General features: G+C 44.9%; 1 protein-coding gene across 1 annotated transcript in view; it reads left to right on the forward strand.

The window, feature by feature from the left end:
- The window catches only part of SORCS1 (sortilin related VPS10 domain containing receptor 1), a 424,272-nt gene that overhangs the window by 376,778 nt on the left and 24,787 nt on the right, over positions 1-22,707 (forward strand). Inside the window, exons 19-22 of the mRNA XM_073354427.2 lie at positions 4,805-4,991; positions 11,560-11,693; positions 13,816-13,939; positions 17,644-17,756. Coding sequence (XP_073210528.1) covers positions 4,805-4,991; positions 11,560-11,693; positions 13,816-13,939; positions 17,644-17,756 — 558 coding nt within the window. The remainder of the gene's footprint in view (positions 1-4,804; positions 4,992-11,559; positions 11,694-13,815; positions 13,940-17,643; positions 17,757-22,707) is intronic.

The following is a 22,707-nucleotide window of genomic DNA, read 5'->3' on the forward strand; positions in this document are numbered from 1 at the left end:
ATAACACAGGCCAGAGAACCTCACCTAATTCCTGTATCTCACCCAGTAATTCCTATATCTAGGAGGAACTCATAGACTTTAAGGTCAGAAGGACCATTTAGTCTGACCTGCACATCGCAGGCCACAGAACCTTACTCACTCCTAAAATAGACCCCTAACCTCTGGCTGAGTTACTAAGGTCCTCAAATCATGGTTTAAAGACTTCAAGTTACAGAGAATCCACCATTTACACTAGGTTAAACTGCAAATGACCCATGCCAAATGTTGCAGAGGAAGGCAAAAAAGCCCCAGGGTCTCTGGCAATCTGAGCTGGGGTGGGGGGGGTTTCCTTTTCAACCCCAAATATGGCAGTTAGTTAGATCCTGAGCATGTGGGCAAGATCCACCAGGCAGACATCTGGGAAAGAATTCTCTGTAGAAACTCAGCCCTCCTGTCCTGTCTCTACCAGTTGGGGATTTTTGCTATTGGCAATCGCCAATGAGTCACATGCCATTGTAGGCAATCTTATCATACCCTACCTTCCATAAATTTATCAAGCTCAGTCTTGAAGCTAGTTAAGTTTTTGCCCCGACTGCTTCCCTTGGAAGGCTGTTCCAGAACTTCACTCCTCTGATGGCTAATTTTGAGTCTAAATCTGTTGATGACCAGTTTATAGCTATTTGTTGTTGCCCTCATTGGCGCTTAACTTAAATGATTCTTCTATGTCCCTTGTGTTTATCCCTCTGATGTATTTATAGAGAACAATCGTATCTCCCCTCAGCCTTCTTTTGGTTAGGCTAAACAAGCCAAGCTCTTTGATTCTCCTCTAATAACGTAGGTTTTGCATTCCTCAGATCATCCTAGGAGCCCTTCTCTACACCTGTTCCAGTTTGAATTAATCTTTCTCAAATATGGCAGACCAGAACTGCACACAGTATTCCAGCTGAGGTCTCACCAGAGCCTTGCATAATGGTACTAACGCTTCCCTGTCTCTACTGGAAATACCGCACCTAATGCATCGTAGGATTACATTAGCCTTTTTCATGGCCACATCACACTGATGGCTAATAGTCATCCTGTGATCAACCAATACACACAGGTCTCGCTCCTCCTCTGTCACTTCCAAATGATAAATCCCCATCTTATAGCAAAAATTCTTGTTGTTAGTCCCTAAATGTATGACCTTTCACTTTGCACTATTAAATGTAATCCCATTTCTAGAACTCCAGTTCACAAGGTCATCCAGGTCGTCTTGTATGATATTCCGGTCCTCCTCCATATTGGCAATACCTCCCAACTTTGTCATCTACAAATTTTATTAGCGCACACTCACTTTTTGTACCAAAGTCAGTAATAAGAATGTTAAATAAGATTAGTCCCAATACCGATCCCTAAGGAACTCCACTAGAAACCTTCCTTCAGCCTGACAGTTCACCTTTCAGTATTAACCATTGTAGTCTCCCTTTTAACCAGTTCCTTATCCACCTTTCAATTCTCATATTAATCCCCATTTTCTCCAATTTAACTAATAATTTCCCATGTGGAACTGTATCAGATGCCTTACTGAAGTCCAGGTAGATTAAGCTCATGCTTAAATGCAGTAGATCTAAAGTTAAGATCATGCTTAAGATCTTTGCTGAATCAAACCTTATTCCATAACTTATTTCTCAGCCAATCTTCTCAAGCATAGCAACATCTCACTGACGACTATGTACACTGCTAAGTTAAATAAAAACACTCTGATTGTACTACAGAGCCTGTGCTAGGGTAGATACTGCACACGCCAACAGAAGACATAGCATATGACCGGCATAGCTACCCCACCTCCCTGAACGACGTTAGCTACATGGACAGAAGCCCTCTTTGGCTGGCATAGGTCTGTCTACAGCAGGGGTTTTGTCAGCATAGTTATTTTGCTAGGGGGTGGGTTTTACTCATGCCTTGGACCAACTCAGCTATGCCAATATGAGTTTTAAGTGTAGACCGGGCATAAAGCAAATTTATTTAAGGGCTTGTCTACACATGAAAATTAATCTGGAATAAGGTAAGGAATAAGGTATTTAAAGTGGATTAGCTATTCCTGATGAACAATTTCTGATTAGCTCCATGTTTGGATGCCTGTATTACAGAATAAAAGCATCCACAAATACAGTTAATCAGGAATAGCTATTCCAGAATAAATTCCTGCACACACAAGCCCATAGAGTTTGCAAAGAGCACCTGCAGTTCTTCTTAACATATGAGAACATAAGAATGGCCATAGTGGTCTATCTAGCCCAGTGTCCTCTCTTCTGACTTTGGCCAGTGCCGCATGCTTGAGAGAGAATGAATAGGACAATTATTGAGAGATCCATCCCTTGTAGTCCAGTGACAGCTTCTAGTAGTCAGAACATGGGATTGCATCCCTGACCATCTTGGCTAATAGCCATTGATGGACCTATCCCCCATGAATTTATCTAGTTCTTTTTTGAGTCTAGTTATATTTTTGGACTTCACAACATCCTCTGGCAACGAGTTCCACAGGTTGATTGTGTATTATGTGAAGAAGTACTTCCTTATGTTCGTTTTAAACCGGCTACCTATTAATTTTATTGGGTGACCAGTGGTTCTTGTGTTATGTGCATGGGTCAATAACACTTTTTTTCTCCTCATCATTCATGATTTTATAGATCTGTCAGCCCGCCCTTAGACGTCTCTTTTCCAAGCTAAACTGTCCCAGTCTTTTTAATCTCACCTCAGATGGAAGATTTACATCCCCCTAATCATCTTTGGTGCCCTTCTCTGTACTTTTTCCTAGTTTGCTAGATCTCTTTTGAGATGGGATGACCAGAACTGCACACAGTATTCAGGATGTGGGTGTACCATGGATTTATATAGAGGCACTATGATATTCTGTGTCTTACTATCTCTTTCCTAATGGGTTCCTAACATGCTGTTAGTTTTTTTGACGGCCACTGCACATTGAGCAGATATTTTCAGAGAACTATCTCCAATGACTCCAGATCTTTGTCTTTAATGATAACAGCTAATTTAGACCCCAGCATTTTGCATGTGTGTATATATAGAGAAAACCTGTTGTAGTGGTTTGTTTGTTTGTTTGTTTATCTAATCACTTATATTGTCCTTGTCATCGAAGTATCTCAGCACCTCACGAGCAATGATTTTTATCCTCACAATCCCCTGGGAAGGTAGGGCAGTGCTATGCTGCCTAGAAAGTGAGGTTACATGATTTGCCCAGAGTCACACAGGAACTCAGACAGAGCCAGGAATGTGATACAGAAGCCCCAGTCCACAAGACCCATCCCTAATCACAAGACCATCCTATCTTCAAACCTGATTCCCCCAAACTAGGGCAGCAGGTCTGTATTGACCTTGTCACTTCTGTCCACACAACCCTGGAAGTGAAATCTTTGGGCGGAGAACAAGTGTGAGGGATTCAGCTCAAAATGTCATTTTTCTGCCTCCCCACCCAGCCCAACAACTTAAAACAATACAAAATTAGACCTACCTGGAAACAGGTGCTTCTTTTAATAACTTTTATTAGGGCATCCAGGTGACAGCCCCTTTTGGAAAAATAAGGAAACAAAATTAAAGAAAATTCCATATACTTTCATCCCAATGGTATGCACTGTCCTAAATTGTTAATCTAATGGCTTTCTTCCAGATGAAGGATCCAGGCACCGGCAAAGGCTCCAGTGTGCCAGACTGTATAAGAGGTGGCTCTGTAGCAAGAGAAGGAGAGTGTAACTGCATTGCCCAGTAATCACAGCGGTCCTATTGAGAGGCACTTTCAAAAGTGGCTTTTAGTAGTGACTATGTACAGAGTTAAGACGAGTTACAGTGTCCCACCTGGAAGGTTGGCCTACAACAGTCACTGGCTGTTTCTGTGTGTCTTGTCAGCCTGTTGAAAATGGACCGTACTGGATACAACACCACAGCAGTGAGATGAGAGCATTCCATTGATGTTTCCAGAGCATGAGAAACAGGGTCTCCCTGCAAGCATGTGTCTGAATCACGTCTCTGCTCCTTGTCCTTTTCAAAGAGCACTGGCTTATCAAAAATGCTATTGGTCGGTAAAGCTGTGTGTAAAGACACAAATCCATGTGGGTCCTTGGGTTTTAGGTTTGTTCATTTCCTCTGCCTGTTCTTACACAAAGAGCTCCCCGCTGAATGTCTTGGATGTGGAGCTCATTGTGGCTGTGTGTACAAAAAGCAAGTTCAGTCACTAGTGTGGAATATCAACCCACATAACAGGCTTTCTCCAGGTAACGGGGTTTCTGCTCTTGCATGGAACATGGAGCTCCTGGCTGTGTTTTTTTGCTTATGTGCTTCCTTTTTTATTTTTAATGATAACCAGAAGTGCCAGGTAGGCAACCCAGGAGACGAATATCCTCAGCTTTACCCACAGAAGAGCAGCACCAGGCATACCCTACACCTGTACTGCTGGGACCGTCTCTAGGCAGGAGGAGGGGATTTTAGTCACCAGGCCTGTTCAGTCCTCAGCCTGACCCAGCCAACATGGGGACCAATTAGTGCTGGTGGTTTTTATGAGGTGGACACCTGTGTAGTAGAGAACTTCCAGCGCATTTCAAACAGGCCACTGAACAGCTCTTAGCCAGGTAACAGTCATTACGAGCTAGGTGAAAGGGATCACAGGCTGTTGCAAAATCTCTGAACCATCCTGAGTTGCTCTCTGAAATCACTCCCTGTAGCTGTTCAGCCCAATCTTTTCCACAGTCTGAAGTCCGTGGGAGTAGGTTCAGGCCACTAGTGAAGTCCAGTCAAAGAGTCGTTTTCCTTATTGACTTCTTCCCCATTGTCATAGGGTGACGTCCAAAGGATGATCATTCAGGTGGATTTTGGAGATGGCATCGCTGTGTCGTACGTCAATCTCAGCTCGACAGAGGACGGGATCAAGCACGTCTACCAGAATGTGGGCATATTCCGAGTGACCGTGCAGGTGGCAAACAGCCTGGGATTGGACAGCACTGTCCTGTACTTACATGTAACTTGTATGTTATTACTGTGTTTGGTTTACAACATATCTTAAAGAAACATTACATTCTCTTAGAGGCTCCCTGTCTGAGAGAAGACCTTCTGAGACATGTGCAGAGTCAGAGAGAATGAACTTTTGTCCTTCCCTAAACTGAGAGCCAGAGAATCCAAAAATTATTCACAGATAATGGCCAAGTTTTTTTTTAAAAAAACAGCTCTTCATTTTTAGTGCCTCAAATTTCAGGTCCCCAGCTTGAGATGCCTTAAAGAAAGGGATCTGATTTTCAAAGGGCAGGTGCTCAATGCTTTCTGAAAATTAGGCTCCTTTAAGATGTCTCAAAATGGGAAGACAAAAATGGAGGCATCCAGAATCGCTGGCTACTTCTAAAAATTTTGACCTGTATGTATACATAGGAATCATATGCCCACTGGTGAAATGCAGCCACTTCTGGAGTGGAAATCACCCTTTCTGTCATGATGGAAACCAAATTTCTGAATCTGGAGAAAGTTACAAAAAAAATAATATCTTCCACTGCTTTTCTTTCTAACTTCCTTATATCTCAATTGCTGCCAATTTAAAACCCAAATTTTCCTATACCCCTAGATAGAGTTCATGTTATTTCCCTTTTAGTCTGGTTAAGCGTTGGTTCAAGCCACAAAGTTCTGACCCATCTCTGAACTTTCCCAGAGTTCTCCTGAAGGTTTAGCTCGAGGATTCTGTGTGGGGGTGGGGGGTGGAAAACGGAGTTGTGGGTTGTTGTTTTTTATTGTACGTGCATGTTGTTTAGAAAGGAAGTGCTAAACCCTGGAAATATGGCTACAGAAATTGTTCTTAATTAATACCTGACACTTTTATAGCATACTTCTTTCAGAGGATCCCAAAGTGTTCAATAAGTTCCTATACAGAGATTGCAACTTCGAGGTTATTTTATTCACCAGGAATGCAGCTGTTCCTAGGGTGCAAGGCAGCAGCTGTTTAACAGTGCCCAACAACACTCCAAACAGTTCAGGGCAGAGTGAAGTATAATCCTATAGTTACAGAAAACTGCAGGGGGAACTTAGCTGGAACAATGGGGCTTACAGCTCTTCTCTTGTGAAAGGTGCCATGGTAGATTTAAGGTGAGCTTTTTCAAAAGCTACCTGAGGGACTTAGGAGTCCAAGCCCCCCAGAAGGTCTTTGGAAAATCACTCCTCTTAATGATCGCAGGTGATCAGGAACCCAGTTTTATGCCTCCTGTGAAAGATGGCACCTTCTGCAGCATGGTACTTCCTGGCATCATCCTGGGGCATTGAGTCCAAAAATAATGCCTTAGAGAAACGAAACTCCTTTCCTCTTAAACTACTCTAACTTGGGAGTCACATTTTGGGACTTAAGCCATGTGGTTCCTTACACTGAGGCGTTGACAGTTGGAGGGAATTTCTCAGTTTTGGGGCCAATGCTGAGTTGTATTTTTTTTCTTAGCTGGCAGAATATTTGCCCTTGTGTAGAGCTAGTGACCCCTATTGCAATTGGACGGACAGAGGCCTCTGTGAAGGCAAAAGATGCAGTGTTCGAGTTTTGTTTAACGCTCCTATGCAGCGTTGACTGATCAGTCGTGGTGTAGGTTTGGATCTCAAGACAAACAGCTGGCTACACCTTGTTCTCTGAGGAAAAGCCAATTCTTTGCTCCCTCTGAGCCTCCCTTGCCTGCTCCTGTTTATGGATAGGTCAGTGGATTGCAAGCCAGACGTCATTTCTAATAGCTTGTGAAGATCCCTGGAAACAAATGGAGAATTGTTTCTGTGGTAATATTTCCAGGGAGGTTCTGACAGCTTCCCGCACACAGGCTTTGTAATCAGCTGCAGCTTAACAAGAGGAGTTTTCAGAGGGATGATCATCATTGTGCTTGTCTTGTTTGCGAACTAATGAGGCCACATGATACAATAGCTGTTTTCTTATGCAGGCTACAAGCGGGAAAGAGAAAGCAGTTGTCTAATTCAGCCACCTGCACTAATTAGCTGTCTGGCCAGCTGATCTAATGAGCCTGTAGTTTTTGGACACTACAAAGTGATACTTAAAAAGGTGGCCTTTGTATCTTTTTTTTAAGTGAGACGAGATATAATTTTCAAAATGGCCTAAGTGACTTAGGGGCCTAAGTCATGTAATGTAGCAAAAATATATTATTTTTGTAATAGAAATAAGCCCAATATTCACTAGAATCACTTAGATAATCTGAAATGTCATTAAAAGTCTGTACGCAATAAGGGTTTTCTGATGGGCCATTCATTGTGGCATGCCTTTATCCCATTAAATTCACCCGTATAATAGATTAGATATAACATGTATATTTCATTCACCACCCATTACCCTTGGCACTTCCCTGATCCTGCAGCAGTCTCTGTGCAGACCTGGTCCCCTTGGGCCAAGGTGGAATAGCATTAATTTGCCCTAGCTATTACCAGCTGCAAACAGCCACATTGGGCTGGAAACAAAGATCATTCAAGGGGAACGGGGACATTTTTGCCACACATTTTCCTATAGGCCCCAGTTCCCCTGCTATGCCAGCTGCAGGGAACTGGCATGGCATAAGAATCCTTCCACCTACTCTGCACCACTAGAATCTCCTTTCCACCGGAGACCTATGGGCTGTTTAAACTGGCCTGAGGCCCAGATTACACCAGTGGTTGTAGGCCATTTCTGATTGTAAGCCATTTCTCTAGCAACAAGGCCATCTATGAGTCATCTCAGCAGGCATTTAAGGTCAGCAACAAACTTATTCAGTCTCCCTGCCTGTTGCTTTAACTTTTGAAAATGATGTAGCCTGTGTAAGGGGACTGTTGGCCCCTTACTAACATTCAGTGGGGGTGTTTTAGTTGCTAGGTCCCAGTACTAAAAGGGGGAAGGGTCTATGGGAAATCAGGACTCTGAGACTGACAGCCCCCAGGTACAATGAGGAGAGGCCAATGCTCCTGGTCAGCCTGAATGACAGGGCGGGCAGGTTAATCAGGGAGTCAGGAGACCAGGGAGGTCCCGTCCTCTGTATGAGCTGGATTTGCCTGGGTCAGACAGAGTAGAGCTGAGCTAAGGAGAAAGTAGGGGCAGAGCTGTGCCAGATCCAGAGGGACCAGAAAAGCAGCTCAGAGAGAGCAGACCCTGTCCTGGGAGCAGAGCTGCAGCCCCAAAGCCAGAGGCACAGCCCAGAGAGAGCAGACCTGTCCTGGGAGCAGAGCTGTAGCAACCAGAGCCAGAGGGGCCAGAAAAGCAGCCCAGGAAGCAGGTCAGTGCTGGGAGCAGAGTCACAGGAGCAGCCTGCAGAGCAGACCTGTCCTGGGAGCAGAGCTGCAGCAACCAGAGCCAGAGGGGCCAGAAAAGCAGCCCAGGAAGCAGGTCAGTGCTGGGAGCAGAGTCAGAGAAGCAGCCTGCAGAGCAGACCTGTCCTGGGAGCAGAGCTGTAGCAACCAGAGCCAGAGGGGCCAGAAAAGCAGCCCAGGAAGCAGGTCAGTGCTGGGAGCAGAGTCACAGGAGCAGCCTGCAGAGCAGACCTGTCCTGGGAGCAGAGCTGCAGCAACCAGAGCCAGAGGGGCCAGAGAAGCAGCCCAGGGAGCTGGAGGCAGAGCAGCAGCAGCAGTGCTGAGGCAGAGTGGTGGAGCTTGGGCTGGAGCAGTCCGGAGCTGGGTGCGGTGAGCAGCTGGGGGCACCGAGGGGGGACCCTGGGCAGCGGGCCCAGCACAGGGAGACGCCTCAGCCAAGAGGCTCTGCAGGCCGGGCTTGGATCGTAACCCCGACAGGGCGGGGGCAACACTGGGAAGAAGGGTCCTACCACTTGGAGCCTGAGAGCGTGTGACGACCACCAGAGCAAGTGTCCAACCCGCAGCATCCCTGCAGCACGGCCAGGGCCGGAGCAGGAGGCCTGGGACTTACAAGGAACAGACTGTGAACTGCCCTGACGTTCCAGAGATGCTGTTTGTGATGTTCCCTGCCACAGAGCGGGTGATGTGGTTCCTTTAACCTTTCCCATTTTCCCTTATTCTTTTTAAAATTAATTGTTGATTAAATAACTTTAACTTGTATGTAATGGTCAGTGGGTCAGAGTAGTGCCCAGGGCAGAGAGAGTACCCCGGAGTGGGGACACCCTAGCCCCTGTCCTAGGTGACCACAGCAGGGTTGGGGGTCGAGCCCCACAGGAATCCTGGGCCCAGCCTTGTTGGGGTTATGAGGACTCTGCCAGACAGGAGAGTGGAAGGGGAGTCCTCAAGGGCAGAGAGGCCTCTGGGTAAAGGAAGTGGGAGCGAGGACTCAGATCCTTTCACTAGCCCACTTCACCAGGGTAGTGCAGAAGCCAGGAAAGTTCCTCACAATAGTGGGACTATTCCCCCGCTTACACCTGTTAAAGAGAGTCTAGGTACAGGCCAACCCTACACAGATTATGTTCTCAGTACCAATTGTGTGCACCCAAAGAGTCTTCTAAGGGCACGGATGGTGTTTTGGGGCAAGATGCAGAGTGGTAGTAATGAAATGGCTCATAAACTGCATGTAAAACTTGGAAGTGCAATTCTATTGTAATTGGACAAGACTTCTCTTCCTATCACATAGACCTATATATGGAGTGACACAGCACCACCTGCTGTTCAACCAATGCACTCCAAACAGCCTGTCCATTTTCTCCAGTTCTATATTGGAATGCAGATGTTAAAATAATATGGGCCTTTGTGGATGAGCCTTTCTTTTCCTATCATAACAAGGAAGCAGTGAAGGCCTGAAAGGGCATTAAAGACTCGATGCAGAGCCGGGCCCTTTGCATGGCCTCCTCAGCACTATTCCAGCAGTGTAGGAGATAAGCTAGCATCAGTGAGAACTAGGTGTTGGAGCTGACCCAGGGTATGGTCCTGTTAATTGCTCTTCCACTGCCATTTTGGATGCCTGACATTCTCCCTCCTTTGCACTTTCTGCTGCCCCTGGACACTTAGTGAATACAAAACAAGGCCACCTCATCTGAAATACACAAAGGGCTGGATAATGATTAATTTCAGTTCTCACCTCCTACCTGAGACTAGACTAGACTAGTGATTTCCCCTGTGGCTGTGGATTCTGGTAGGGGAATACTTTTGACAATATACAGAGGTGTAGGACAAAATCTTGCAGTGCTTCCGAAGCGTGAGAAAAACAGGAGCATTCAGCCACTCCTGGAGGTGTGGCAGGGGGTTCATCAGCAGCCATCAGAATACAGATTACCCATAATCCTGGCCTGCAACAACCCCGTGGCAGTCTGATCCTGAATGCCCCTGGATCATAGGGTGGTGCTGTGTGGTGTTAAAACAGTTGCCATGTTTATACCCCAGAGAGGGCTGCATTTCACGGGTGTGTCACAGAGCCGCATTCCACACCTTATGAACAGTAATGTACACCTTCTGAGCTGGTACCATTTTGCACCCACTCTGCACGGGTGTAAAAAGTGGGGAATCCTCTGGTGATCCTTGAGGGTGAATAACGCACTATAAATGATGCTATATATGTGTATGAAATCATTTGGGAAGTCCTTGTGTCAAATATTGACTCCTTTTAATAGAGCAGCCAGATCACGCGTGGATACTGAAATCAGTCCACAAGTGCCCATTTCAGTGTTTGGAGCCTCTGGGTAAGGAATTTGAACTGAGCCTATATTGGAGAACTGTGCCCCCAAATTACCTTGTGGTTCTGGGTTTCTCTCTCTTTCTTTAAGGACCACACTTCTGTTCTCCAGAAGAACGACAGTGACAGACATAGAAAACAATCCATAAAACAAGTTGTGATTACAGACCCATGTCTCCTCATTTTCCCATCACAAATGGGAGAAAGGAACAGCCAGCTAGAGTGACCAGATGTCCCGATTTTTTTGGAACAGTCCAGATATTTGGGGCTTTGTGTTATACAGGCACCTATTATCCCCCACCCGCTGTCCCAATTTTTCATACTTGCTGTCTGGTCACCCTAGCCAGGGCATGTTTCAAAGTAAATGTTATTTGTCCATTAAACTACAACACGTGGCTACGCTAAGGAAATAAAAGGCACAGTGTAGATGAGAGAAAAGGACCACAGGGGAGAGGAAAAGTAGAGTTAAAAGGAAGGGATAAGTGGGATAGATGCTTTGGTGGAGGCCCTAAACTGATACAAATCCATGTAGCTCCACTGAAGTTCACAAAGCGATACCAATTTCCAGCACCTGATATCTGGCTCCTTAGGAATGGATCCAAGTATTTGTAATATTATTATACTTCTATTAGTGCTTATTCATGCAAATTCTAGGGTCTTCCCAGGTAGCCCACATAGTGTGACTGTCTCCCTCTAATGGGTAGTCCATGTATATAGATGTATGAGTTTGATACAGTCTTTGAGCTGTAGAGGTGGGGTTCTTTAGTTCAGGTAGTAGCAATTCCTATTTTTAGATGCATGGGTCCCAAATGACTTCCCCAGCAACAGTACGAAACCAGAACACTTTGCATATGGTGCCCCATGTGACTTTCCTCTTCATTTCTCATCCGAAAAGGTGGAGGATCCAGTGTCAGACCCACATTTTGATGCCTAAGAGAGGGCATTCACCCCATTTGCCACTGCTTCTGTCTCCGCAGGCCCCCTGGAACATGTTCATTTGTCTCTCCCGTTTGTTACTACCAAGAACAAAGAGGTCAACGCTACGGCGGTATTGTGGCCCAGTCAGGTGGGCACGCTGACTTACATTTGGTGGTTCGGGAACAACACCGAGGTTTGTATGTCCCTACAGAACTGTAGCAAACCATTCCAGGAGGAATATGTGTCCGGGAATGGGCAGGGCCTGTGAATACTCTTGAATAGTGAATAAACCCATTACAGGTCAGAGCAGTCAGGATTCGGCACTTTGCTCTACAAAAATAAGAACATAGGCATTGCCAATCTGGATCAGTTCCATGGTCCCTCTAGTCCAGTGCCTTGTCTCTGGCCAACACCAGATGCTTCAGAGAAAGATGTAAACTACCCCACAGCAGGCAGATGTGGGATAAACTCCCCTCCCCTATCTATGCAAATCAGCATTTTTTTAAACTACTTAGCTATCTCTGTGTAAGGATCATTTGAATTGTGTGCAAATTCCTAACCCCCTATTGAATAATGCTATGGGGATCTTATTGCAAAGTGGGCTAAAAAGTTTTTTTTCTTCCTTTAACTAAAATACAAATTTGACAATTTTTACAAAACTATCAATGCTGAAGTTTTCTGTTCATTTTGGCGGTGAAATATCCTGTCGGCTCACAAAAATGCCCTGACAGGCACCATGGCGCCCGCAGGCACCGGGTTGGGGACCCCCTGCTCTAAACCAATGCAAAGTTCTCATTTTGTCTGTTAAACTATGTATGCAAGAATTCTTCATTACCACACTCTGGGGATGCAAAATGATACATAGTACATCTGTCTGGCTACGGACGCTACTTACCATAAATAGAGCACATACAACTTTCTGCTGCCTCTTTAGTTAGGATGCTTGCAAATCTTACCAGGTGCTTTGTAATTGTTATTTATCTGTATTGCGGAAGTACCCAAAGGCCCCGATTAGATTCTGAGGATGAGATTTTCATAAATGCATAGATGGTCAGGCCAGAAGGGAGCATTAGATCATCTTGTGTGATCTCCTGCATAGCAAGGCCCTATAATTTTACTCTGTAATCTCTACATTAGCCTGTGTCTTGTGACTGAGCTAGAGGATAGTTTTAGATAGCCATCTGATCTTGATTTAAAAACATCCAAATGTTTATCTACCACATGTGGAGAATCTACCACATCCTTTGGCAAGTTGTTCCAATGGTTAATTACCCTGTTTAAAAATTGCATCTTCTTTCTAACTTGGATTTATCTAGCTTCAACTTCCAGTCACTGGATCTTGTCCTGCCTTTATCTGTTAGATTGAAGAACCCTGTAGTGTCAGATATCTTCTCCCCATGGAGGTACTTACAGACTGTGATTGTCACCTCTTACCCTCCTGTCTGAGAAATCAAGCTCATTAGTGACTAGTGCTGGCCGAACGGCTCCCATTGAAGTCAAGGGGAGTTTTACCATTGACCACAATGGGAGCAGAGTTAGACTAACTGTGGGTGCTTTTGAAAATCCAAACTAGTAAAGGAATACGGGAGGTTATAGCAGTGGCTGCTGGGTGTGGTCAGAAAGGCTGTATGGCAAGCACTAGTGTAGTGTCTTAACAAACGTAAATGGTAGCCTAGAGTTCCTGGAGTGGAGACATTGTGTAACCGTGAGCAACTCCTTCAGATAAATGGTGACACTCCATTGCTCACAAGGAGGCAAGTATAGGAGGCCCATATCTGCCCTAAACCCTTCATTCTAGTAACAGTGGTGTCCTGGAGAATACCTTAGGCTATTGAGGGAGAAATCTGGGTCAGTTCCCAGCTCTGTTACCGACTCTGTGCGGCCTGGGGCAGGCCACTTTGTTCCTCTCTCTGTTGGCTCCCCAGCTGTACAATGGGGATAATGATCTTTTCTTCCCATTTGCTTGTTTAGACTGTAAGCCCTTTGATGGCACCTTACTTGTACACAGCACCTAACGCAATTGGGCCCTGGTCTTGTTTGTGGCCTTTTGGTGCCACCGTAATACAACTGATAGAAGAGAGTTCTAAATGACAGATTTTTTTTTTCCATCCATAAAAACCTTTCAAGTTCTCTGGTTATAAACTTAGGATGGAGAAACCAGTCAAGGAGTAAAGAGTCTCTCAATCATCCTCCCCCGTCGATCCAACACACTATATGCCTAACCTCCCTCCTGTTTGGAGTAGCCAGAGCTAGGACTTCTGGAATCGGGAAGATCAGATGGCAGCCTAATTGCCCCTTTTCTCATGTGTTTGCAGCCACTGGTCACCCTGGAGGGGAGCATCACATTCACGTTCTCTGTGGAAGGGATGAACACGATCACGGTACAGGTCTCGGCAGGGAACACCATTCTGCAGGACACAAAGACTATTGCAGTATATGGTGAGCTCTTACCCCTTTATTTTTCTGTTGCTTTTCTCCCCCCCCCACCCCCCCAGCAAAGCAATGATGGCATTGCTCAGCACGGGATGCGGGATGAGAATTTAGCTGCACAGATGTACCCAGAACAACGGTGTGCTGCGTTTGTGACACATCAGTAGTCCCTACAGCAACGTACTGGACCCAACTCTTATTAAAAAGAGAAGCCTTGCAGTATTGCTCCAAAAATGCTTTAGGGCAGATTCTGCTCTCAATTACACTGATGTAAATCAGGAATAATTTCTCTGAAGGCAATTGGAGTTAATCCAGATTTACACCGGTCTCAAGAGGATTTGTACTTGCTCTGCATTTTACTGTAGAGCCACTTCTAGGTGATTACTGCACAGTAGAACCTCAGATTAACAAACATCAGAGTTACAAACTGACCAGTCAACCACACACCTCATTTGGAACCAGAAGTACGCAATCAGGCAGCAGCAGAGACCAAAAATATAAAAAGCACATACAATACAGTACTTTGTTAAACATAAACTACTAAAAAGATAAAGGGAACACAGTGTTTTCCTTCTGCATACTGAAGTTTCAAAGCTGTATTAAGCCAATGTTCAGTTGTAAACTTTTGCAAGAACAACCATAAAGTCTGGATCAGAGTTATGAACATTTCAGAGATACGAACCACCTCCGTTCCAGAGGTGCTTGGAACTCTGAAGTTCTACTGTAATATTTTCAAATGTGGCCATTGGAAAAGTGGATTATGTTACTGACTGGCTGAACTCCACTGATGAGCAGATGTTTTGTCTCGGTATGTGCAAAAGCTGCATGGATCTGTGTCCATTAGAACATACATCTTAGTGTGCACAATTGACTATTGTCTTTTCCCCTGTATTGCAAGCACAGATCACAGTGATATGCTGGATGGTCTCCCAGATTTGGGCTATTTCATGCCTCCAGTGGAATTACCTCCTCTCTAGATACCATTCAATCAGGCGTTTATCCCTGGACCTCACAAAAATACTCCTGATAGCAATGTTTTGTTCCCCCTGTGGAGTGGAGCAGATTAGGCCGTGTGTCCGGTATTTTCACAGACATTTCCACACTCACTCTCCATTCAGATGGTTATGTCTGTTAAGAACCGTGCTGTGTTACCAACACCCTGCATGGGCTGGATTCTCAGCTAGGCTGGAGCGCTCTCCAGGTCATTTGGGCCCTTGTGCAAACTTAGGGCAGCCTTAGAGCTGCTTTCAGTTGCACCTGATGGCAGCAGCCCTCCCCCCCCTTCCCCCGGGGTCATTCCAGCAGCCAATTCAGTGCTCTGATCACACCCTCTTTCCCTGCCCCATCCGCCACACAACTTTTTTTCTGAGGGCCACGAGGTGAGGTGGTGGGGATGACATCAACCCCCTACCATGCCTCTGCTGGAGGTTGGGAACAGGTGGTAATTCTGACACACTCCCTGCCCTAGGAATTGGAAGGAGCCAGGGGGTGCCTGGTTGGATGGGTAGAATACCCCTATGCTGGGGAAATACCCAAGAAACTAGTAAAGTCAGCGTTACAACCCCTTCATGCTGCTGGAGCATGGTAAAGAGGTTGTATCATGGCTGAGATGCTGGCACAGGGTAGTTTTCTAGTGCAAGGTACGTATGGGTCCAGTGAAGTGTATATACTATTAGTAGGTTGGCTAACTGCCTCCAACCTTGCTCATGGGAGATTCCCCAACCCTTAGCTCCAGCCCTGGGAAATGGGATTCATCACAGATTAAAGGGGAAATGATTTGGGGCAACTCTTCTTTAAAATATTGGCAGTGCCTCTTTTCATGAAGTGACCTATCTAGACTCACAGGCTGGGCTGGGGGTAGAAGCTGTCCAAGCTCTTTTTTATTTCTTATCCCAAAGTTATTTCAGTGTGAAAGCTTCTCTCTAAGTAGCAAATATAAATGTGCAGTGTCTCTCTATCAGAGCATCTGTTAAAATCCCATCCAAATTCCATGCAGCAGCTTTCTTCCATATTTCAGGAGTCCTGTTTTAGTGTAACATTTCAGTTAAATTCCCCGTTCCAGCCCCCTGCTGTTCAATATGGTAAAGTAATTATGAGGCTGCCTCACTTCTTTCAAGTGATGCTTTTGAGTGTTTCATTTGCATCCTTTCATAAGGTAAACATCCTAATGGCTAGATAAGTCACCTGCATTTTGGAAAGGAAAGAAAAAAAACAACACAGCAGCCTAAGTGAGGGTCTTCCCGGCTCTGTGCGCTGTTCCATTTTGATAAACCTTTGATCATTCATTAGCCTTTGTGGGAATGACGTGCTGAAATTAGTGGAAGTGGCCAGTGGCATATACAAATAGTCAGTCTGTGAATAGCACACATTTTAAATTGCTTTTTAGGTTTCAGTCCAAGTCCCAGTGGACAAGTATCCACATGGCAAAAAGAAAATCATCATTATTGACATCGTTCTGGGAAATTTCAGCTGAAATTCCAAGGACTGGATAGGCCAGTCTGAATTACCCTAGCATCCCTGGAAATGGTTACGACAAGTCAAGCTTCGGGTCTGTCGGCAAGGCAACATGAAGACCCTTGCATTGCCAGCACCTGTGCTGTGCCTATTCTTAGATCACCCATGAACTTCCATCTCTGGGCCGCTTGATCTGATTCTTTCTCCAACGCAAAGTTCACACACACAAATTGTATGAAACAAGGACCAGATCCTTGTAAATCAACGTAGATCCTTTGGCTTCAATGGAGCTACCTCAGTGTACAGCAGCTAAGGATCTGACCCTGAAAGTTTTAGAGCCACATGTGCCCAGTCTATAAATGTAGGACCGGTTATAAAGTTCAGAAGTTGAAAGGCACTACTCAGTGTCAATGACCTTGAGCACAATAGGTAAAAATCTGGAAGGAGGACGCTGCATTTAAGCGTGTGCTTAAGTGCTTTGCTAAACAGGGGAACGTTAGAACGATGTACTCTAGTAACATTGCGGTGGGAGAGGTTCTCATTGCTGTTCCTGAGAAGTTATGTTATGGAGCAGTGTTTGAGACATTGTTTTGGAATTCGCTTCCCCCTCCCTTGATCCATAACAGCCCAAATTTGTTAACCTACAGGTCCATAACAATGCCCATCTATCCCTCATGAGCAAGGAGATGGGTAGCTCTGGGTAGCAGAGTGTGTAGTACCTGATGGGGATACTGTGGGCAAGGGGAGCTAGTTAAATTTTGTTGTATCTAAGAAGTTGCTGAGGTCCTTTTTTGAGGATGATTGACAGGCCAGTTTCTGTATTAGTATCTTTGTGGAACGTGGTCAAGCTTTTGGACGAGTGCCCTTTTACAGCGGAATGGTACAAATGTAAACAAATAAATATTGGAGTATGGCTAGAGAATGATAAGGGGAGAGGATGACGAAGACATTTTCCTGCCTCGTACAGTTTTGTATGTGGTGCTCAGGTGCCCATAGCCTGTGGGTGGATCCCTCAACTGTAGGCGTATTTGACATCGATCAGCATAGCTCCATTGGCTTCACTGAAGCTATGTCAGTGTACACAAGCTGAGGCTCTAGTCCTCGCATTTGATTCTTACTCAGTTGGGATAAATGTGTTATCCAATTACATGGGCTAAAATCCACTGCAGTACATTGTATTTGATTGACAACCCGACACTGAAACTCCATGGTCTGTCAATGAGTTTATTCACAGCAAGTGTGCCCTTGTGTATCCCCAGAGCGATTTCAATCTCTCCGCTTGTCGTTCTCTCCAAACCTGGATGAGTACAACCCAGATATCCCTGAATGGAGACGGGACGTCAGCAGAGTGATCAAGAGAGCTCTAGTGGAGGTAAGCACTGGAATACGTTTTTTATTCCTTATTGCTACATTTCCTTTGTCATCATTGTGTCTATCCTGGGCCTTGATTTGAAGAGCAGAATGATCTGCCCAAAGGAGCCAAGATCTTGGAAAGAGAGAGAGATGATGAAGAGGTCTGTTGAAATGCTATGCTCTACAGCCCCGTTTTTTATGTGGTTGAGCATAATGTGGGTGGGCCTGATGGCCATAGGTCTCACCTCTGGGAAGCATCACTTTTTTATTATTGGGGCCAAAGCAGAATACTTCGGAGGAAAGTGTATATAAGACCCAAGTTGCGCCTATGTAGTAACAATGAGAGCAGTTTTAACACTGCATAATAATGATTATTCCCCTTTGCTGTGGTCTGTATACAGCAGCAAAATGCAGAGTTGTCCCATGTGAACTCACAAAAAAGGATGCTCCAGATTTATGGAGCAGCAGTGAAGGTGTGTTTTTTTTCACATACAAAGGGCAGGACTGTAAGTGCTTTGTATCCAACATTAGGTACATCGTCCTGCCGTGGAAGTGCATTGTACTCCACATACAGCATTCTGGAGACATGGGCCAGGGCTGGAGATGCATTTTTCCTCTACATACTTGGTGTACTGGAAACTATCAAGAGCTGTGGCCTAAAGAAATAGTATTTGGGGCTGGAGATCAAGGTTTGTAAAAGGCTGACAAACGTTATACCAGTTAGTGGAGACCGCAAGTGCTGCTTTTGTAACCTACACACCTCCTGGGTGTGGTGTTCTGTCCCATCTAGTGGCACAGAGACCACTTAGAAAGAGAGTTAATGAGTCTGCTCTACAGCCTTGGCTACCAGCCATATGGCTTTTAGCTCATGCAGTAGAGGCTCATGCGCTAAACTCCAGAGGTCCTAGATTTGATCCTGCCTGCCAATGACTGGGGTGTGTCGGTGTTCCACTGTGATACAATGTGAAGCAATGGAAAAGGGTCTGTGCAACTGATTTGTAGAATTGTGTGTGAGAGAGAGAGAATACATGCATAGAATGTGTACCCACAGGTATTGTGTCCCTGTGTGTGATCACAGTAACTTCATGCACAAATATCCGACTGCCACACCAGCCGTTTGCACAGCTGGTGCCACAAATGATCAGACAGTCTTGCTGAAGGCACGCACCAACTGTGTGAGTCCATTCTGGGGGCTGTACTTCTAAAAATCTGTCCCCTATCTCCTTTTTATCTTTAAAGTTTTTTTCAATGAACAACACGTAATGCAATTTCTTCTTCTAACCTCATCAAAACATGGAGGAGGAGGAGGAAGAAGAAATAATCTTCCTGTGGGCTTTGGTTTGTAACCTTTAGACCTTTGTGTGTCTATATCAAGTATCTGATGGTCCATTCAGCTTCTAAATTGGTTTTCACAACATCAACAATGCAATAAAACAAAATCAATTCACTGAAAAGAGATTATAAACCTGGGGTGTCAAGGCTACTTATCACAACCAGAGTGATACAAACAAAAACCCTAGCGGTATTGTATCAGTGTTGACTTGAAAAGAAGGACCCTTTGACAGCTGATCACATGGCTGTATGACACACTTAAAAAAACCTTTATGGAAAAGTCCTATAGAATTTAGGGATAAAACTCAAGGATGGGCTATAGAAATTAAATAGGGTTCTGCACAATTACTCTAAAAACAAACTAATTCAATAGAAAATGATCTCCTTGTTTTACATTTTTATACCAAACTAGAAATGTCAATAGATGATTATATCCTTACTATAGAGTTCCATATGTTAGTGTAAAAATTCTGTAGAAATGTTATGATTCTCTACTAAATGCTCCTGGTTTTTTCTCTGTGTTGGATTATGATGTTCCTAATTTGGGATTATCCCAATATAACTTTATTTATCATGATCATTCACACCATTGGTCCCTCGATCTTTAGTCCCATCCCTTCGAGCAATGTCTAGTACCTGATGCTACAGAGGAAGGTGAAAATGCATTTAGCTAATTATCTGAAACATTACATGGGGAAAATTCCTTCCTGTTCACTGCAGGTGATCTCTTAATACCCTGGAGCATGAGCACTGATAGTCCTTGTCTAAGCCTCTTAGGTGATTATGCACACATCAACGGATGCTCTAGATACAAGGCCTGTCTTCATAGGAGTTCTGCAATGTATGAAGCTAAATGTGGGACCCTCTCTGCTATTTTTTCTCTGCCCAGATTCTCTTTTTCAGCATTAAAAGCAAATCTTGTCAAACGTATTGTTTTCCAGGCCAGGGAGAGGGTCCTACATTTTCACCTTCCCCTCCTCAACATATTTCCATATTTATGCGGCTTCACGCTAGCATTCTATCCAGCAGTGACAGTACCTACAGCAAAACGCATACCAGCAGTAGCAAGATGGCAGGGTCACTGCAGGCTGCCCTATGGCTGATGCCTAGTAGTGTGGGTCATTAATCAGACAGGTTACCTTAGGTCAGCAACAGAAAATCACTCGGACTTCAGTTCCCTCCCGTCCCCCTCGTCTTTCCCTCTGGGAAGCAGGTGTTGCAAGCCGTAGCCCCTATGGAGAGTGGGTAGAAAATCTGGAATCTTAGCACCAATTAATGGTTTGGGGATTTTGAGCTACAGTCTTTTGGGTGCAGGGTCCTCACTACAGGTTGAGCTCTGTGCACTGCTGATGTCTGCTGTGCTGCAGTGGTTTGATTATTTTAAAGATGACCTACAAAATCCAGTGTTTGGAAATGTAAAAAGCCTCCTAAGGTTATGTAACCTTCAGTCAGGTGCTGTTGGCAGCAACAAGGCTGGATTCGGTATTTTCTGGGAGGGGAGGCCCTTAAAATTACAAAACGAAACCATCTTGAGCCTCCACCCAGAAGTCTGGGAAAACGAAACCAGTGGCTCTCAACCTTTCCAGACTACTGTACCCCTTTCGGGAGTCTGATTTGTCTGGCGGACCCCAAGTTTCACCTCACTTAAAAACTACTTGCTTACAAAATCAGACTTAAAAATACAGAAGTGTCACAGCTCACTATTACTGAAAACTTGCTTACGTTCTCATTTTTACCATGGAATAAATCAATTGGGATATAAATATTATATTTGCATTACAATGGATTGCATATAGAGCAATATAAACAAGTCATTGTCCGTATGAAATTTTAATTTGTACTGACTTAGCTGGTGCTTTTTATGCAGCCTGTTGTAAAACTAGACAATATGTAGATGAGTTGATGTAGCCCCTGGAAGACTTCTGCGTACCCCTGGTTGAGAACCACTTAACTAAACCCGACCCTGGGTGCCTGCAAGGCTTCATCTACACTATGAGCTAGGGATGTGATTTCCCCTGCTCATGTACACATCCTCTTGCTATGCTGCTCTATATACTAGTGCTAGCTCTAATCAAGCTGTGTAGACGAGCAGGGGAATCACACCGCTAGCTCACTGTGTAGACCTAGCCAAAGAGGCAACACTTTCCCACTCGCAAGTTCTGAATCCGTTTGTAACAAAAGAAAACTTTTATTTAAGGGGAGGAGAAACAACAGCATTAATTGGGGAAACACCTTACCAGTGGCTTGAAAGTATGCAAACAGTAAGTAAACCCTCACCCCCATGATATGTTGGGCAGTAATCCTTTGCCTGTTTTCTACCTTGTGTAAAAGTCCAATGGATGACTGTCCCCTTTCCCTTCACTGCACCATGCTTACTGTTTGTTGGCTGGGGTCAGCAAAGTCTTTAGAGTCAGTCCAGTTGTAGGTCAGGTGGATTCTATGGGTGGGGGTTAATCTTAGTTAGTTAACGCTTCCACTCCTGCTGCTATGCCTTTAGCTGCAATGCTGTGTTCTGAGGTTTCTATCACCTAGCCCAGTTCTTGGTGGTTTCGCTGGGTTGTGCGGATCCTCACGCCACCCCTGTGTTCTTTCACTGCAACACTGTCCCCACACCAGGTCTAAGACTCAGCCCGCTTGACCAAGGTATTGGCAATTTCAGTTCACTGAGAAGAAACACAGACTCTCAGTTGAGTCTGTTCAGCGCTGTCGTAAAACGCTGGAGGGCTCGCGCTACAGGATTAAAAATGGCAGTGTAGACATTCCCACTTGGGTTGGAGCTCAGGCTCTGAAACCCTCCCTTCTCATTGGGTTTCAGAGCCCAGGCTCCAGGCTGAACATGAACATCTATACAGCTATTGGTCAGCAGAATGAATAAACCAATCATTTAGTTGACCTGGGCTCTGAGACATGCTGCCACATTTTTTGACGTGCAGACAGACCCAAATACTGTTAAACAGACTCTGCAACCCCCATCCCCAACACACTTGGATGTGGCATTATTACCCCATACTTAGTGAGCAAAGTTGAAGTTAGGGTGACCCCTTCAATCAGGCTGTATATTGCACAGTTCCGCTCTCCTTTAGTCATTCAACAAAGATAACAAAATTTCATTAGCCTTGCATACAATACTTAAGTAAATTTTAACCAAAACCAGCCAAAATGGATCTTTTTGGCAAAGAAGGTGTATGTAGTCATCACTTAGATAAAGTAGGCATGTCTATGCAAATGCAGTCTGCTCCTGAGGTCTTTTGAGGAGAGAGCTCATTCAGACCACTGGCTTAGAATTAAAATGTGTGCACTGGATAATTCCACAGAAGCAGGAGGTAGGGGAAACAATTCAGCAGTCTGCAGCTGCCCTTTTCTTGTCCCACAGCTGCCTGAAATTCAGACTGGCCCCGGGTTGCCAGCCCATTCTCTGAACAGTGACACCACCAAGGGTTTTGTTAGTGCATCGGTAACAGTGATTGAACCCTAGTGTGAAATAATAACTGAGGAGGGGCCAAGACAAAAGTGTCCATCCCTGGGACTGGGTGGGCTCAAGGCTAAAACAGGTGGTGCTCTCACGAGATTTCAACCCAACATGGCAAAAATCTCACCAAATAAGACTTCAGAAGCATCGAAAGGAAAAAATAGGCCCC

This window comes from Lepidochelys kempii, chromosome 7, assembly GCF_965140285.1.
Source record: "Lepidochelys kempii isolate rLepKem1 chromosome 7, rLepKem1.hap1, whole genome shotgun sequence".
In the NCBI taxonomy this organism is placed as follows: domain Eukaryota; kingdom Metazoa; phylum Chordata; order Testudines; family Cheloniidae; genus Lepidochelys; species Lepidochelys kempii.